At 43.1% G+C, this 20,202-nt stretch overlaps 1 protein-coding gene across 1 annotated transcript in view; it reads left to right on the top strand.

The window, feature by feature from the left end:
- Positions 1–20,202, top strand: part of LOC148502852 (cytochrome P450 2G1-like) — a 48,038-nt gene that overhangs the window by 11,598 nt on the left and 16,238 nt on the right. Inside the window, exons 3-7 of the mRNA XM_088449292.1 lie at positions 637–799; positions 2,532–2,681; positions 3,698–3,858; positions 6,224–6,400; positions 12,263–12,404. Of these exons, the coding sequence (XP_088305418.1) occupies positions 637–799; positions 2,532–2,681; positions 3,698–3,858; positions 6,224–6,400; positions 12,263–12,404 (793 nt within the window). The remainder of the gene's footprint in view (positions 1–636; positions 800–2,531; positions 2,682–3,697; positions 3,859–6,223; positions 6,401–12,262; positions 12,405–20,202) is intronic.

Raw genomic sequence — 20,202 nt, 5'->3', positions numbered from 1 at the left:
CCCCCCAACCCTGCTACTTATCTTTGGGATTCTGGCAGTCGGGATACTGGCACTGACATTCTAAGTGCCAGAATCCCTGGGGTCGGGCTATTGACCACATCCCATATAAGACTAGTAATGAACTATTGCAGTCTATTTTGGACAAAGCACATCAGACGAACTGCACAAAATTAGGTTTGTTAACAGGACTTCATATAAAAGGTTTAGGGGTCTATTTATTAAGCAGTGTTAGGAGACAGAGTAAAAAGTGATAAGTCTGTGATAAGGTGCCAGCCAGTCAGCTCCCAACTGTCATCTCACAGGCTGTGTTTGAAAAATGACAGTTGGGAGCTGATTGGCTGGCACCTTATCACAGACTTATCACTTTTTACTCTGTCTCATAACACTGCTTAATAAATAGACCCCTTAATGTCCTGTACACAGGTTAATTTCCTGTACATATTCATCTCTAAATATTTTCATAACATGTATGTAAGTGTTAGGGAGCAGAACCATTGCGTAGCACATCTTCACTATGCACAATACACAGAATTGGCATTTAATTCATTGCATATTAAATTATATTAGTTATTCTGAAAAGCACAATGTTCACTGCTATCCTACATGCTCCAGCTCTTTAATCTTTTTTCCATGTAGATGAGGGCTCAGTATGGTCCCGTGTACACAGTCTACTTTGGACAACATCCAGTGATTGTCCTCAATGGCTACATGGCAGTGAAAGAGGCCCTCATTGACCAAGGGGAAGAGTTCAGTGGCAGAGGGAGACTACCTGCGTGGGACAAAATCTTTGATGGGTTTGGTGGGAAATTTGTCTATAACGTATTGCAGTATAATGGTATTTGAGAGATTACATTTGAGATGTTTGTTGTATTTTGAGTATAAACAAAATCAGGGGAAGGCTAACATAGAGAGCATTTTAATCTTGGATTGTTCTTATTTCTAGTGAATTAGGTTAATTCTGAATGTAGTGTGGTTCTCCTTCAGTTGCGATGACAGCACTTAATGTTGCTATCCAACTTATCTGATTACTTTGCTGGTTTTAAGCCTGTTTCTCCTGCTCTCCTTACATGGTCTTAGCTGCAGCAAGCTGACTGCATCACACTGTAAAATGTATAGGAACCCGATAACCAATCAACAATACTGGGTATGGCAGAAATAGGATCAAGACTCCAAGAGTATCTACATAAAAAATGAATCTTATATAAACAATAATTAATGCACTATATAAAAACATATACATAGGAATACTTTATAACTTTATAATATACATATACATAGGAATACTTTTACTAATACTTTATAACTTTATAATAGATACTGTAACTGATATTCAATAAGTGTAACTAGTGACCGTTCCACTCAGTACTTATATGAATCCTCTGTGACAAAGTCTAAAGCAAAGTCTATGCTTGTTTGAATCTTACCAAGCAGGTAGAAAGATGTACAAATTAGTCTGCTCCTTTATTTCCAGACCTCCGGGTCTCTTATACTGTAGTATTAGCCCCGACTGGCTCTGTTGTCTCTGAGAGGCTTAATTTTCACCACTTAGCTGGAGTAACAGTTCTCCAGGCAGTAAGTACATCAGCCTGTTATGGCCCCACTTAACCCAGCAAGGTAAAAATTTTATGTATCAGCATGTCCAGCAGACCTCCGTCTGTAGTACCCTTCATAACAGGCCTAAGTCTCTCCAGTTAGCCCCAACTGTCTCTCCTGCCAGCCCCCAATGTATTCACAGTCAGCACCCCCAGTGTCTCCATCCAGAACTCATCTGTCTCTCCTTCCAGCCCCCAGTGTCTCCCCAGCTAACACCCCAAGTGTCTCTCCAGCCAGCACCCCTCTGTCTCTCCAGTAAGTCCCCACTGTCTCTCCTGCCAGACCCCACTCTCCCTTTAGCCAGCCTCCCTCTGTCTCTGCAGTCATCCCACACTGTTGCTCTTTCCAGCCTTGCAGCATCTCTCCAGCTCCTTCCCCCACATCCCTCTCACTCCTCTTACCTTCTCCTGGGTCTTCTGTCTGCTCCTCTACATGCCGTGGTCCTCTGACTGCTGGGTCGCATATCTCTTCAGGCACTGTTGGTGGTTGGTGCAATAAAGTACTTTTTGTTTATTGTGACTTGCAATAAACATAAAAACTTTATTTCTCCAGTCAATGCCGGTGGTGCTTAAAGATGAAACAGCGGCTACCCGGATCCATCTATAACTGCTGCGGGCATTTCTTTATATATGGATTTATCTGTGTCCTCCTGGTGCACCCTTTGCAGCAGGCATCCTGAGACCAGTGACTCCACTGCCTCCGGAAGTTGTGCATCTGTGTACATGGCAGAATGCAATATTGTGATTGTTATCACTCTAAGAAAGTGATTACTCTGCACCTGTGTGTAACCCATTCAAATAGGCTACAATATCTTAAACGGTTCACCTGCTCGTGTGTCACTGCAATAAAGTTAGAATAAAAAATGATGGCAATGAATATTGTACAAGATATACAGCATTCCATGAATTGTAAGTATATGTCACATGCTTTGTCTATAGGAGTTGTGTTTAGCAATGGGGATCGTTGGAAACAACTTCGTCGCTTCTCACTTTCTATGCTGAGGAATTTTGGCATGGGGAAGAGAAGCATTGAGGAAAGGATACAGGAAGAAGCACAGTGCTTAGTGGAGGAGCTCAGAAACTACAAACGTAGGTGTTCCAATGTTTTTCCAGTACTAACATTTACAGTATAAAGAGTCCACAAATGCACCTAATACAGCATCTACAGGTTATAATAGTGTAATATTTTATCCTCCAGTAACTTTTCAACCTAAGAGTATCCAATATGCAATCATTTGAACTTAGTACTGGTTGAGTCTCCCATATCCAAATATTCCGAAATATGGAATATTCCGAATTACGGAATATTTTTAGTATGACTGAGAATGTGAAACTTTTGCTTTCTGATGGTTCAATGTACACAAACTTGTTTTAAAGCACAAATTCATTAAAATACAGTATACAATAACCTTCAGGCTGTGTGTATAAGGTGTATATGAAACATAAATGAATTTCATGTATGTACACAAACTTTTTTTGATGCTCAAAATTATAAAAAATATTGTATAAAATTAGCTGCAGGCTGTGTGTATAAGGTGTATATAGAACATAAATGCATTCTGTGTTTAGTTGTGGGTCCTATACCCAAGATATTTTATTATAGTATGCAAATATTCCAAAATACGGAACAATCCGATATCCAAAATACCCCTGGTCCCGAGCATTTTGGATATGGGAGACTCAACCTGTACTCGTAAGGATACTTGCTTTAGTGTAAGGTAGTAATTTTGAGTGCTGAGGCCATCCACCCTTGCATCTGCTTTGCATTTGACTCAAGCCCAAAACGGCTGATTCCACTGTGTGTAGATAGGAAGTGAACTGTAGCTTTATTTTAACAGCAATTATTTTATTATCCATGCTTTTCATTTGTAAGGAACATGAAAAGACATATTACAATAAAATTGGTAATTTCATAATATAAAAATATATATATAAAATTAACAATTACATAAGAGGACAATAGAGACCCTAGTGCATAATATTGCTGCAAGGTGCCATGTGAGTGGGTGATTGTGGCAGGAGGGCCCCAGTGTTTGCTCAACAATTAGATGCTTACCTATAATTGTTAAATCATTTAAATAACTTACAAAAGATTTCACCAACAGAAAAGTCTACAGACCCCAGGAATATTCTTGTTCAAGCTGTCTCCAATGTCATATGTTCCATTGTCTTTGGAAGCCGCTTTGAGTATGAAGATATGAAGTTTCTGAAGTTGCTTAACTTGTTTAATGAGAGTTTTCGACTGATAAGCTCTTCCTGGGGGCAGGTAATAATAATAATAATAATAATCATCATAATCTATCACTTTTCTCCTAATATGGCTCAAAGTGCTTCACATTTCCATTTAAAATACAAAATAAGCTACAGCTCGCAGTAATTGAGCTGGGCAGTATTGTACAGCAGGTCAGTATTTTGGTTTAGTAATGTTCTGTTTCACTTATTTGCTTGGAATTTAAAGCACATATCCCATAGAGGCAGCACATGCCACCTACACAAAGTAAAGGAACCTACAGTATTTTGTTGGTTGAATCAATATTCAAGAGATTGCAGCTTTGGTCATGCCGTATGTGATTCCATACACAGCGGATGTGTACAAATATACAAATGTTGCAGCTGCTGGGAATTGTATTGAGGTGCCCACTAGCTGTGTCTCAAGCCCAACTCTTGCATATACAGATGCCCCATCAGTCACACATACTGTAGGTTGCAGCACTGATGTTCTTAGCAACCCTATGGTCACTGAGATTGTACAGTATGATGAAAGTAAACCTTTAGAGCTTTAACCACTGTGTACAAATTCAAAGGTACAGACATGGCTATGAAGCAGCCGTCTCACATTACCTCTCACAAACGTTCCCTCACTCTCAATAACTCTGCATTCAAGTCCTCATTGCGATGGCTGATGGTAATGGAACTTTGCGCATGCTCTGTGCAAATCATACACATGCATAGTAGACAAATAATCACTCAACACCGCAATCATCGACACTGCCTCCACCTCTGAATCAGCCCCATAATCTCATGAAAAGTGTTTATCAGAAAAGTTAATGGGCCCATCGTGTGTAGATGACTGGTGTTCTGTAAACACTTTGGAAGTAGGATCATGGATGCATTAAAGAATAAGAAGAGGACCCAGTGTGACAACCATAAAGTCATTGCATGTAGCATCTTTTTTTATGTTGTGCATTCAAATTGACTAGGCTCATCCCTGTCAAACATATCAATGAGTTATGTGCAGGCTGCATGCTTATAAACTGTAAAGTAAAGAAAGTGTTAAAATGTAAAAACAAAAATGGCATTTGGTACCCCCTTCTCCCCAGCTTAACCAGCATTGGGCTCTTTGGGCAGGTGCTGGTTCACATAATACATGGGATAAAAAAATGAAGTGGTCCCCTGTATTTCTTGAACCAGCACAAAGCTGATTAGCCTTACTGTCACAGCTAATCAGCTGCTGCTTACTATAGTAGTGGCCGCTGATTGGCTAACGGCCCTACAAGTGCAGGAAACCTCATGGGTCTTGTCATGCGTGGGGAGAGCAGTATGTGTATATACATTCAGTCCATTATGGCTCGGGATTTTTCAGTTTGTTATTTTGATTGCCGGGATGATACTAGAAAAGAGGACTGACCTGCAAAAAGGTTTAGGTGAGTAAATATTTTTTCCAAACAGTGGGATTCTACTGGACAAGAGGACCAAACACTGGGGACAAGGTGAGAATAGTGTGTGTGTTATGTAATACATTTTTACTTTCAACATTGTACGTACTGAGTTTATTTTAATATTTATTTTACAGGATGACTACAGACACCAGTGGATCCTTAATCTTGTACTTGTACTTGCACAAGTACCAGCATGTGGGTGAGGCTTGATGAGACCTATTGCCCCCCCTGAAAAATAAAAATTAGTTTATATAACATTATTTACCCAACAAACTCCACATCCACCAGCCAGGGGTGTGGAGCAAGGCCCTGGTGTACTCTGGAGAAGGAAGGCCCTTTATTTGTTGGGATCCCATCCTCCCCTGAGAACCTCCTGGGCTGACTAGTGTGGGGTGAGAATGCTTTTGCCGGGGAACCCTGTGAAGAAGTCCCCTGGCTGCGGCATCACACCCTATCTAGTGTAGCCTGGTGCTGGTTGTAAAAATATGGTGGACCCCACGCCATTTTTTCCCATAGATCAACAAACAGTGCTGGGGCCAAGAGCCCAGTGCTGTTTCATGATATACTTTGTATGCCATATTTTTTTCAACCAGCAGCAGCTAAAAAAGCCAGATGCAGGTTATGCTCAGTAGGGGGATTCTACACCACTTTTTTTATTTTAACACTTTCTATGCTTAAAAACAGGCTAAAACATTCATGTATCACAATGATCTTTGTAGGTTTGTGCAGAACAGCTGCTCAGGAGGGGGTGTATTTGTAAAATCTATTTTGGCCCAAGTTTGCTGAATTTACACCTGTGATTATGCGATTCTTGGTAAACGCCTGTGTTGTGCAGAGAGAATCATGAAATTGCACCCGTGTTTGCTTTTAGTAAATTACCAATCTTGGACCAACACAATTCTCTGTAAATGTACTGCTCAGTGTTAACTATGTAACAGATTGTACAAAGCAATGTATACTCTCTCTATTCAGATGCAGGCAATACTTCCTAAAATAATGTCCTATATTCCTGGACCACACCAGAAAATCAATCCAGTCACTGAGAAACTGCTGGAGTTTGTATCCGACAGAGTGAAAATGAACCAGGCAACAGTGGACCCAAGTTCACCCAGAGATTTTATTGATTGCTTCATCACCAAAATGCAACAGGTGTTTATAAACTCTTTATAATAATGTCAACACTTTACTGCAGTTTTAAAGTCTGGATATATTGGCTAAAATAAGAATATTAGTTGCAGACATCAATGGTGTCCTAAAGAAGGGAGCAACCAGTCATAACAGCAAGTATATTGCAGTGCACAAAACTAGTTACAGGAAGGTAGGTTGAGTAATTATGCAAAATAGTAGGTTTGTCAAAAAGGAGGTTAGCACTATATCTGTGGTATATTCAAAAGGGAGAATGTGGTTTAATCAAAAGGGAGGTTAGCATGTTTGGGAACATATTGAAAAAAAATCCCCTTTAATAGCCCTGGATATACAGTATAAAAAGGTGTGTGCTCAAACCAGAGTTGTGGATCACACTGTCTACATTTTACTATCTGCTGTAGTCACTAGGCTAAGTCAGGCTTTTGGGCACTGAGATGTGACTCATGTGGGGACTGTGAGGGTCATATGTCACTAGGTGGAGCCAAGCTACTGTCTCCACAGTAATGACTATAACCATATATAAATATTCTGGACTCCAGCGGCCTAAGGGAATTATGAGGAATAGAAAGAGAGAACTTCTACAAGAACCATTTAGATCATAAAAGCATGGATTAGGTTAATGTGGGGATACACATCTCATTTCTATACATTGGAACTTTAATGTCTGTCAAGTCCTATTGTTCCAACTAAGTATCATATAGACACTGTGGCACCACACAACAATGGACATCTAGTAAACTAAGGGAAGGTCTCAACTAGCCAGTATGCCCTACATTGAGTATTAAAAAAATCAAAGGTTGTAGGATTATGGGGGGTCTATATTCTAAGTCTTGGAAAGTGATAATGTGTATGGGGATAAAGTACCAACCATTCAGCTCCTTGGGGTAATTTTTTCAAACACAGCATGTAAAGTGTAAAGTGACAGTTAGTAGCTGAATGGTTGGTACTATGGACCTTATTCAGAGTCGGTCGCAAGCGCTGAGCGCTTGCCACTGACTCGATGTTGGTCCACAGGGCATGCGCACAACAGAGATGGCTCCGTCATGCGCATGCGTGAGCCCCCGCTAACGATGGGTGATCCATCGTTAGCGGGCTCGAAGCACATGGAGCGAGCTGTCGATGTTGTTTTACAGCTCGCTCCGTTTGCTGGGCGGGAAGGGGGCGTGCCTGCCCAAATGGAGGCGTTCCCGTCGGAACGCAAGCCGTTTGGGGGCGGCCCCACTGACATCACCAGTGATGTCAGTGGGGAGCTTCCTGCTGAAAAACAGCAGGAAGCTCCCTGGAGCTTAAGGTTGAAAAGACCCTACCCTAGGGTCTCGTCATAAGCCCCGATGGTCGCGATGGTCTTGACCATCGCGACCATCTCTCTTAGCGGTCGTTAGAGCTGTTTGTGTTAAACCACAGCCTAACAACCGACATGGAGGCGGCCGTTCAGGATGCAAGCGGCCGTACTGTTTCTGAGCGACCACTTGCATCCTACGACCGCCTCTAAATGAGGCCCTATAGCTCCATCCACTTTATCTCTCTCCAAGGCTCAGTACATAGACCACTATATAGTAATAGCCTAGAGGAGAAATGGAGTAGTGTGGGACTTTGAGTGAAAACAAAGAGATGGAGATTTCTGGTGGAAGAGAAAATGCTTCCATCTGTCAGACCATGGGGAGTGTTCTCTCATCCCAGGAACACTCTATGGGTAAGATTGGTACTAGTGGTTATTGCGATTAACCTGGTGATTGTTAAGATACATTTCTTTGAAATATTGGAGTACTGTACTATCAGAGCCGTTTCTAGGGGCAGGCGACCCATGCAAACAGCATGTTAACTGCCGGGTGCCCGCGGAGATTCAGTTACCAGCGGGCACCCGGCACAGCAGAGCAGCCGGAGACGGAGGCTCCTGCTTCCGGCTTCCGGCTCCCACAATGTGCACTATGGGAGGACGTCATGACGTCTTTCCCATAGTGCAGAGAGAGGAGCAGCCGAGCGGAGCGGACGCCAGAGCGGGGCTGAAGGTAAGTGTTACTGTTTTTGTTTTTTTTTGTGTGCAGGCAGCCTGGACAATACTTGGGGGGAGGCACTACTACTGGGGGCACTTCTGCTGGGGGAGATACCACTACTGGGGGCACCCGGGCACTACTACTGGGGACATTACTCGGGGGGCACTTCTACTGGGGTTATTGCTTAGGAGGCACCACTACTGGGTGCATTACTCAGGGGCCAGGGGAACTTCTACTGGGGGCACTACTACTTGGGGCTTTTCTACTTGGGGCACTACTACAAAGGGAGCATTACTATTGGGGGCACTAATACAGGGGCATTAATACTGGGGAATTTATAAAGGGGGCATTACTATTGGGGGCAATACAACTGGGGACACTACAACAGGGACCATTACTATTGGGGGCATTATTGATGGGGGAATGACTACAGGGGACATGACTACAGGGGCACTACTAATGGGAGCTCTGCATAAGTTACACTACCACTGTGGGCACTGCATAAGGGGCATAAATACAGGGGACACTGCATATGGGGACAACTACAGGGTGCACTGCATAATGGGCACTTTTACCTGAGAGCCAGTGGGGGGGAAGCCTAAGACCTGTCGGGATGGAATGGCAAGGGAGGGGGCTGGAATGAAGTGTGTATTATATGAATCATGTTTTTTCAATGTGTTTTATGTGGTTCTGGATTTAATAATGTATTTGAGGTGGATGTGGTTTTAAAACGTAGTTTGTGCCTCTGGCTTTTCCAATATATTTTATGTGGAAGTGGTTTGTTGCAGTGTATTTTATGTGGATCTGGCTGGGCTCGCTCCCAACGCGACTAAAACCGGGTGTGATGCAAGGTCATACTTCTGCAAATGTCACACCACAGGCATGCACACAGAAATGTGGCGTGGGCTTGTGACAGCTAGACCACACCCCATTTTTTGAGCGCGCATGCTGTCTATCTTTTGTTTAGCTACATATATTTTTCAGCGCTTTGCCTCTGACAGGTTAGACACACCTGTACTCAGTAGTCACGGTGGCTGTCATTCTGTGGTCTTTCTAGATCACGCTCCCTTACTGTGATACCACACCCCCTCATGATGACGCCATGCCCACTCCACAATATTACTGCTTTGAGGGGGGGGGCACATTTTGACTGCTCACACTGGGAGCCTCAGACCCTAGAAACTGCCCTGTGTACTATATATCTTCCTTAACATAATGTACATAAAGATGTCCTTGTATCCTCCTTGTTATCTTGTCTATGTGATCCTGAACCCTAAGTTACCTTCTCCTCTTCCTGCTTTGTTTGTTTAAAACAAGATGTTTTTCCCCTTTGTACTTTGCACTCAGGTGAATGTACCAAACAGAGGACCTGATTCAGCAGGGAATGGAATTGCAAAGTTGCACACAAGAAGCTTTGCAATTCCATCCTTGTTAAAATGCAAAAATAAAATGTTTGCAATCCCAGCTCTGCGATCGAGGTCGCAGCCCGGGGTCACCATCACGAAAGCATTGGCCAGCTGAGTAAGCCTAAGCTTCTGCTGGCTGGCCAGCATGCGGTGCCAGAAATCTGTGTCCATGGACTCTTGCCTTGTCATTCCATGAAAATGGGGGTGGCACACCCCCCGTTTCCGGCAATGCAGGCCGTCCACACCCCACACTGACCCGTAAATACCTCTGCCTGTCAATCAGGCAGAGGCATACGGGGGCCAGGGGCATATCTATAATGGGTGCAGGGTGTGCAGTGCACACAGGTCCTCTGTTCCAGAGGGGCCAGCACCGCACCCTCTACAACTATATTATCTAAAACTTACCCCTCCTAGGTCCTACATTGGGTGTGTCAGCACTGCTCAAAACAGCAGAAAATGGCCACTGCTGCCATTATTCCGGCATTTTGCGCATGCGTAGTGAGGAAATTGCCGGGAAAATGGCGACCGTGCAATTTCCCCAGCGATCTGAGCATGCGCAGTAGACTCTGGGCACAGAGTATACTGATGCTTTGGTGGCCAGCAAGCCAGATCAGTTGGCTGCCGGTCTCCGGGGAGACAGGAGGGGGCTTCAGACAGGGAATGCACACAGGCCCCCTCCTCTCTTAAGAAGCACCTGACAGGGGCCTACATACGTTTACGCAGGACCTGTTCTTCACATGTGTAGAATGGTTCCTGCGTGCGGGCAGATTCTCGATAATTGGGAATCTGCATTCAGCAGTGCACACTAAATTAGGCCCAGAGAGTGCAGATATATGCAAACTGTGCAATGGCCACCATAACGTTTGCAAACTGAACATTCACCTTACCATGCATGCACACGCAGATGGAGACTGCAAGTGCAGGCAGATTGGTCCATTCAATGATAAATCTCTGTATGCATGAATGGGATTTTCTGGGCACTTACCATCACGCATGCAACAGATCTGTCCTGTGGAAGTGTCATTGGAGTGCCATAGGCCAGTAGGCTGACCTTTTGAGGCATTTGTACGGAAATGGGATAATTGTTTCTGATGGATCTTTTTTATCCAGCATCGGACTGGTTTAAGTTCTAATACTAATGATGACAGTTGCAACTAATCATAGAAAATCAGTGAATGGGGCAACCTTGAGTATGAAAATTGGTGGATGCATAGATGGGCTGATTCTCACATTAGGATAAGGAAGTAAGGAGGCTGCCTCGGCTGAATGAAAAATTTCCCAAAATGGAAAAATTATTTTGCAACTTTCATTACTTCCATGTTATACATAAACATCCCAGTTTTTGTTAAGATTGCTATGAAAAAGGTTAACATTTGACTTACAGAGGCTCAAGCCTAATGAGTACTGATGGAAAGCAGGTTTGCTGAAAACTGAACACACCCAGACTTTGGAATTGTGAGTTGAACCAAGTGCTGACTTTGATCACTTTTTGGGTTCTGTGACACTGAAGTGGTCTGCCAGCTCCAGTCTTCCTGTAAATGTGGAACTCGGATCTAAAGCCAAATCTCGGGTTTTGGTTTTCATGTAAACAGGTCCAAAATACATGATTTTAGTAGGGATGTGCAGGCTCGGATAGGAAAGTCCAGGAATGATGATGTTCGTCCATGGAAGATGACGTTTAGCCTCTTTCTGAGTTCCGTTTTTTTGGAGGGAAAAATCCGAACTCAACGTGCAACTCGAACCTATCCGAGCCTGCACATCCCTAGATTTTAGCTGTTTTTATCAATTTTAAAGGAAATCAAAACCAAAATAAAGCCAAAACACTTGGGGGCAGTTTTGTCAAAACCAAAATGAAAAAAAAAAGGGGGTTAACACACATCTTTACTTTGCGCATACTGTAGTCAGGACAGTGTGTGAATGAATACATATGCCCCCATGTTCTAGCAAATCTCTTATTAGCTGCTGTGATAACTTGCTGACACTGCTCTCTTCATCTCCCGTGCACAGGATCTGTTTCCACAAACCTTTGTGAATGAGCTTTATGATTTTTGTTTTTGTTGCATATGCAAGATTTTTGCTGTATGAGTGAGGTTTTAGCATTTACATTGATGCTGAAGAAGAAATGCCTTTGATAAACTTAAAGTGAAAATGTCTGCAGTGTTGACACATTTCAATCATAAGAACAAGTGACATCTTCCTTAGAAAGCTGGCACATTCGCTGCCCATGCAAAGAAGAATGCATCTTGGTCAAAGCATATCAGAAAAAAATGCCCACTTTGGGTGAGCTTTTTTTAGGCTTAACATGCCCATTTTGCTGATCAATCTGCATCAGCCCAGTGGGTTCTTGGCAGTCCTGATTAGTGAGACTGTGTTGGCTGTATTCTTTTTTGTTTTTGTTTAGATTTCTTACTGATAAATTCACTGATAATGTTTTTATCATTTTATAATAACTGTTTGCCTATCAGGAAAATGAAGACCCCACTTCTGAATTTAACATGAAGAACTTGCTGAGGACAGTTCTCAACTTATTCTTTGCTGGGACAGAGACAGTCAGTTCAACATTAAGACATGCGTTCCTCATACTTCTGAAATATCCAGAGATACAAGGTGAATTGAGCAATAGTTTTGTATGTCGTATGTCATCTAGGGGCATTTTTTTTTACTAAAGTTCAATTTTGGATTGTGTTCGATTTGCCATTCGATTTTGATTTGATTTCCATTCGATTTTGATATTGGAGATTTACTAAAGCCAAAATTGAATGTCAAATTCAACAGAAAATGGAATTTCACTCAATTTAATATAGGCAAAACATTGATGTTTTCCCATAGTCAAATATAGGATCCATTCATATACTCAGATTCGATTTGCAAATCGAAAGTGAATCTAACTCAAAATTGAACTTTAAATCCTCAACTGAATAGAATAATGAGAGTTAGTCGAATTGAGCTTCTAAACACCATTCTCTTGGCTGGAAATTGATTGTGATGCCTTTAAAAGATCTCAAAAGCATATGGGGCAGTCTGGCTGTAGGAATAATGGTCACTCAAGGCTGTGCTATGCTGTGCACTTACCTGCGTTATGCAAATCACCACCTGACTGAGAGAATCCAGGAGCATCCATCAGAGCAATATCAGCAGCTACATGAGGTACTCTGCAACCTACGCAGGCTTAGATTCATTCACTGTCGGATCAACCTCAATGCTTTGTCTGCTGGTGAGGTCATACATATGTTCCGCCCCTCAAGTTCCAACATCATGATGCTGTATGACCTTATCAATACTCAACTTGAGCTAGACACTGCACGGTCACATGCCGTATTAGGCCTGCACAAGCTGCTGTTTGCTTTGCATTTTTTTGCTACTGGCTCCTTTCAGTCAGTTCCAGGTAGGTATTTCCCAGCCTACCTTTAGCAAGCACCTGACCCCCTCTGGAAAACCTAGATCTGTTTTCCCATGCGGGCACTGATCCCCCTCTGGAAAACCTACATCTGTTTTCCCAGCCACACCTGACAACTCCCTTTCACTTTCACTTTTCTAGAGTGTGCACAAGTTTTTCCATTTTTTCCCCTGTACTTTAGTGTGCATGTGATACATTTGGCCCAATAGTAAGTAATGAGGAAGTTCAGTTCGATTTTACATACGAGTTGCAATCGATTTTAAGGGGATTTGAGGTTTGATTTTGGAAGGGATTTCATAAACTGAACACAAAATCCCTTCTTAAAATCGTCCAAAATCGAATCTGATTTGAAAATCGAATATTAGGATATGAGGGCTTTAAGGGATTTTGCAGTTCGATTAAAATTTGATTTCAGTCGATTTTATCAATTCATAAAATCGAATACCAAAGCGAACAGTAGTAAATTTACCCCCTGGAATGTTTTGGAAATTGAGCTGAAAGTTGTGTCATTTATAATTTGCTGACTCTAGAAAGATTACTCGTCACAAATTGATTGTGAAGGCCATTGATTGAGATTTACTTATCTATGAATTACTCATTGAATATTGTATTTAGCTTGTATAGTTATTAATACTGTAAATATGTTCTCTGTTAAAAGTTAACACATGGGGGCATGGCTTGGCTAGCAAGGGAAACAGACGTGCTTCATACTAGCTCCTGCGACCTGGCCACACTATAGGGAATTATTTCAGGGCTTCCCCATCCACAGTCCACCTTTAATAATGGCAGAGCCTGTACACCTACCACTGGCTGACTCCGGCTGGTGCCTGGTCACCTCTGCCGCAATACTCTTGGTTAGGGGACTGCTCCTGGACCAAGCCATGGCCTCAATTTCTGGCTGCCTGCTGCCGCATCCTGTGATAAGCTGCCACCACCGGCCTGCATCTTTTCTGCCTGGCCACTTCCTGTGCCACTGCTGACCCCCAGCTTCCTCCCCAGGCCACTGCAGTGGATCCCTGAGGCCAGCGCCCATAGACAGACGCACGAGTGTACCCGTCCATCATCTTGGAGGTGGCACAGCAAATTTGGTGCTGGGCACAGTAGTAGCTGCTGGTGTCCTTACTGTCTCCCTGCTTACAGTACACTTCTAAAAAGAGCATCTGCAATATCTTTATACCTAGGGTTTCTCTGTGACACTGAAGTGGTCTGCTGGTGAGGGTCTTAGAGGGGTGGCTTGACTATTACTCCATCATAGCACTAGGTCAAAGCTGCAGTTTTACCACTTCTCCTGTGCCTACAACAGAACTTACAACTCATGAAAAAGTGGTGGCTGTGAGGACTCTGTTGTCATTGAAGCTCCCTCTTGTGGGCGACCTTTGAAATTGCACTGACCATTACACTACAATTTGTCTATTTTCACCACTTTATTGATACTACATCCTAAACTCCCTGTTAACTCCTATTTATCAGTGACATCCTGCATTGTTTCCGGGAAGAACAGGAGCCATAAATCATTATTCATCATTTTTAGTGTGTTTGTCAGTGATCTACACCTTTCTCTGTGTCCTATTCCCCCCTTGTTTGCAGCTGGTGTGTGGGACGCCATGTGGAGATCATTTGTATCATATGGAAATGAGTCACAATCCCGACAACATAATGCCGGCTAGGGACTTATGATAGGCGTCGAAATACCAATGCCTATGGTAATCCTAATGCCGGAACACCAATTTGCCATCCCGAACGAAGTCAAGGGTGCCCTTGGTTTTAGCTGCGGGGGTGGTTAGGATTAGTGAGTCTAGTGGGGTTAGGGTTAGGTTTGGGGAGGAGTGTTAGGATTAGGTACCCCCAAGGAGAGGTGAGGGTTAGGCACTCCCCCCAAAAGGGTTAGATTTAGGGAGTGGTAAAAGAGGGTTAGGCACCCCTTGGGGAAGGTTATGGTTAGGCACTAGGGGGGTGGATAGGGTTAGGCACCACTAAGGGAGGGTTAGGGAGGGACATGGGAGGATTAGGGTACTTGCCTGCCCCAGTTGGGATCTTGATCCTGTCAGGCATTCCCTTTTGGAATTTAAACCGGCAGTTAGACAGCCACCGGCATTTCAATCCCATTCCATGGAAATGGGCCCCTCTGCATGTTAATGCCAGCCTATACATTTTCTATAGGGATTGGTTTAACAGCAACCATGACAGTTTACCATTCTGTTCACATCTCAGTTCAACGGTGTCTATTCTTTCCACATTTCCGTTGTTTATTTCTACCTCCCTCATGGTGAAAGAGAGGAAAGGCTCTCAAAAAGACAAGAGACGATACCAACAGAGAGACTATGCTTACCATACGGATACCCCATTCTCTTCCAATATGCAATAGTGTGCAACCACAAGGACCTGTCCCTTAAGAGAGACTTCTGCCCCCTCCTTCACTAGGCTCTCCTCTGCTCTGACTCCTCCCAGATAAAGGAATATACTCTGGGCCTGGACCCTCAACCAGAATTGGGCGTTATTTCACAGATCTTGCAGTTACAGTACTACTCTCTATGCCGACACAGCAGGATTTTGAACAGTTGAAACATTGGATCCAGGATAATGTTTGCTCTGAAATTGCTTTAGTTTAAACAGAGGTGTCCCAGCTCAGCACTTGGCTAAATTGTCTGGAGGATTTCCCCTCTGATTCCACTGCTGCTCACAATGCTCTACGGGCAGCCATCCTCTGACAGACAGTTGAATTTCAACAACTTCAAGACTGACTGGATGACTAGGACAATAGAGGGAATAATTTAAGGATTAGGGTTGTATCGGAAGATATTTCACCACAAAGTCTCATTGACTTTCTTACCAGGGTTTTTAACAAGCTCTTGGGTCAAGACCCTAGCTCTCCAAATGAGTTTGATAGAGCTCACAATGCACTGCAACCCAGAAGAGCCCCATCAGCCCATCTGGGGGATAATTAATACATGATTATTCCTAGAAGGAAGATATCCTCCATAAGGTCCATCACTTGGATGTTGTAAACATCGACAATCAACATATCCAAATCTTCCAAGATCTTTCCTGGGTGACTCTCAAAAAATGCAGGGCTGTACAACCTCTTACTGCTAAATTTCATAAGCTTGGCATGAAATATAGATAAGATTTCCCATTCAGCCTCCAAGTCTCCCATAATGGCAAGCTGTCTACCTTAAAATAACCCACTTATCTTGCTTTCTTCTGGCCCACCCTAGGCATTTTCTCTCGTTTCCCTTCCAGATTGGCAGGAGTCTTTGGTATGTTCCATCCCACCAGAGCTCTGTCATCCTAACAATGATTAAAACTTGTGCAACACAATCCAAAACCACCTACAGCCCAGCATAGGTCAGTGACCACAGCCCCATTATGGTGGACTTTTCATAAGCTAGAGTTGATTCTTACTTATTTTATAAAGAAATTCTATGGGGCATATTCAATTTGGCACAAGGTTTAGCGAGGTATCCAATTAAAAAAAAGTGGTTGCAGAGTTTTCAGCTCTGAAAACCCTGCGCCGCCCCTTGATCTTCTCCATGGAGAGGAAGCCACTGGGAGTCCAACGCTGGATGAAGAAGGTAAGTAGTTAAGGACTAATTAAGCTAATTGGAAACTTCTAATTGCTTAATTAGTCCTCAGGGGGGCTACCACCGGGGTGCCAGAGCAAGTCCTGCTGATTTTTCCTAAAATTAATGATTTTAGAAAAAATCACACTTGCTCTGGGGGTGCTAGAATGAAAACCTCCCGGTGCATAAAAAAAGAAAAAAGATCTGCACCTCATTAAATAGCAAAAAACCCACACCTACAGGAAAAATCTCGCAGGTGCCGGTTTTTGCTATTCTCGCACCCAATTGAATATGCCCCTATATGCCTTTTAATACCATTTCTGCTGAGGATTTATTTTTCCTTTCTGTTCCTATATAGGGATTGGTGAGCTCATGCCTTCTTCTGATGTTGTCTCCCCTGCTTTCTTATATCACTTTTTATTTATGGTCTATTGCACTATGCGTATATGTTCCTACTTGTCTTGTTATGTACTATATATTGTATGTTCTATTTCACTCATGTTTTCTTAGTACAGTGTTTAGAGTAATTTTTTTATTTTTTGGCCTTTAAATAAAGGTTGCTGTTGTTACTGACCCCCGGTGACTCCCTAGCCGCCTGGTTTTTCTTGGTCTCGGTCGTGCTCCACATGCTCGAGCTCCAAAGTAGCGGTAGTGTATTGTCTTTTTATTTACTTTTTATTTTCTGTTTACCATTTTCTCTATGGTTGGTCTTTATTGTGTGCTGTATGGACATTGTCTAATTTTCCTCCCCCTCCTTTATTACCCAGTGTGGATGCCTGTTGATGCCTTCCTCCTCAGTTCATAGATGATGGCAGCTAGTATTTGAGCAACTACCATTAAATTGGTCTTGCTAAATGCAAAGAGCCTAAATTTGCTTGAGAAAGGTCCAGAGTCCTCTAGGACCGATATGCTGCTAAAGCGGTTGTTGCGTTTATTCAAGAAGCCTACTTTAGGTCTGATGCCACCTCTATCCTCAAACACCATTATTTTCTGGTCTCCTTCTATAATAATAGTGCAGGAAAATCTCTCAGAGTTGCCATTCTCCTGTCTAAACATATCCCATTTCACGATGTGACTTTGCTAGCTCTGGAGGAGGGCAAAACACTCCAGGTTAAGTGCTCATTGTGTGGCCAGCTTTATACATACAGTACTATGTCCCAAATCAGAATCAACCTGCCTTCCTTTCCACTGTCCTGGACCGGATTTCCCCACTGGTTGTGGGTGTTCTGGTAGTGGGCAGTGACCTGAACTGGTCTCTCCAACTTGAAACTGATATTTCAGGGACCCCTTCCCCAGCCCTCGTTAGCTTCACATTGCAAGGTACAGTGTACTCTCCATGGCCACCAGCTGGTAGACACTTGGCAATTATTTTCTATTTCTGCACATATTTTTACACTCAATTCAGGCCACCACTATAGGTTTAATTACTTGGTCGGTACACAATCCTGTCTCCCTGACCCTTGAGACCTATTGCCCCCTCTTTAAACAGTGTGTTTGGTGCCTTGACAATCTAATTCATGCTGGTTTGCACTGTAAATCTCAGTTTACTGAAATGTTAATGATTATTTTTCTACTAATGAGACACCCGAGGTCTTGAGAGGCACAGTGTAGTAGGTACACTTATGCGTGCTCTGTGGGAAACTCATACAATTAGGTTCTATGCTAAAGCGAGAGAAACCTGGTAGGAAACTTGCCTTCTACAACAGCTGAGAGTTTTGGAGATGATACATAGTCTTCCCCTTCCCTGATGGTCCTTTCTGATCGGATTGAGACTATTTCCACCCTTAGTACTTTGCTCTTTGATGATATTAAAAACAGATTTTAGACTTTGTAGAAACCGTTTTTTTTCAGTGGGGCAATAAGCCGAGTAAGCTATTAGCGAGAGCCCTGCTTTCCCAGAGAGCCACTCTATATATCCAAACAGTTAACGATTCTAAAGGTGTTTCGTACACCCTTACTCGTGACATAGCTGGCACATTTCACTCTATATAACCTTCGAGATCCTTTGTCTCCTGAGTCCCTGGTCTCACCTTGAAAACTTGTGGATCAATACTTTCGCAATGCTGGCCTCCCCAAGCTGTCGGTGGAGGACAGTGATTGGATAGATACCCTTTCTCCCTTATAGGGCTTGAAGAAGCCCTTAAGGATACACCTTCTGGAAATAGGCCTGGTCCAGATGGTTTCACCATAACATATTATAAACTCTTTCAAGATTCTCTTTTGCCTAAAATGCTTGGTTCCTTTAATACAGGTACGAATGAGTGTGGGTTTTTCCCCCCAATCTTTAGAAGCTCACATAACAGTTATGCCTAAAGAGGGTAAAGACCTGACCTAGTGTGCTAGTTAACGCCCAATATCCCTCATAAATACTGATGTTAAATTGTTTGCAAAACTGATTGCCATTAGGCTTAAGCTGCTGCTTCCTGCCTTAATACACTCAGATCAGGTGGGGTTTGTGCCTAGGAGGGAAGCACGAGATAACACCACTAAAGCTATAGACTTGATACATTTAGCTTCTGGTGGTTCCATTCCAGTGGTGCTGCTTTCAACTGACGCCAAAAAGGCCTTTGATAGGATTAGATGAGTATTTATGCAAGGGGTTTTGAAACACCTGGGTCTTTGTCCTGTAGGCTTTCATTGGATATTGGCACTTTATTATTTCCCACAGTACGGATAAAAATTAATGGAGCCCTCTCAGACCAGGTCTTGATAAACAATGGTACTAGGCAGGGGTGTCCCGTCTCCCCTCTTATTTTTATATTATGTATAGAGGCCCTTGTGAGTACTATTAGACTTAACCCAAAACATTACCAAACTCATGGTCGGCAAAGTTGATTAAAAATTGGCCTTGTTTGCAGATGAACTGTTGGCTGTCCTATCTAATCTGGTTGTTTCGATCCCTAACATTATGGTTGAGTTCCAGAAGTTTAACTCACTCTCTAACTTTAAGGTGAATGATTCCAAGTCTATAGCAGTGAATGTGTCAGCTCCACCCCACTCCATTAATGGCCTAAAACAATCCTTCTCCTTTTCCTGGCATCCCACTAGTCTCAAATAGTCTCACAGCACAAGATGCAGACGCCCACAATGCTGCCCCCTTACCCTCTTCTCACATCCATAGTAATGTGCAGGAATGTGAAACAATCGGTAACATTGAGTAACATCGGAGCTGCATGCACACTAGTGGTTAAGTGACCTTGCTGCATTAGTTGCTAAACTTCCTGCACGCAGTGAGTACTCCAGCTATGTATGGGTTTGCTGTGAATAATTTATGCACGCCTCTGCAATGGCTTTCGAACGCACTGACACGCCTGCGTTTGCACGACCACCTGCACTTCCTGTCAATTACTGAGAGCTGGGTCTGCGTACTGCCTGTGATCGCATTCCCAATTGCAGCGCCTGGTCTGCGCCACACGCACTGCGTTTTATATGCATGTGCAGAATGCAA

Source organism: Taudactylus pleione, unplaced genomic scaffold (genome assembly GCF_031769625.1).
Source record: "Taudactylus pleione unplaced genomic scaffold, aTauple2 ptg000481l, whole genome shotgun sequence".
Classification (NCBI taxonomy): Eukaryota; Metazoa; Chordata; class Amphibia; order Anura; family Myobatrachidae; genus Taudactylus; species Taudactylus pleione.
This window is presented reverse-complemented; position numbering and strand designations above follow the sequence as displayed.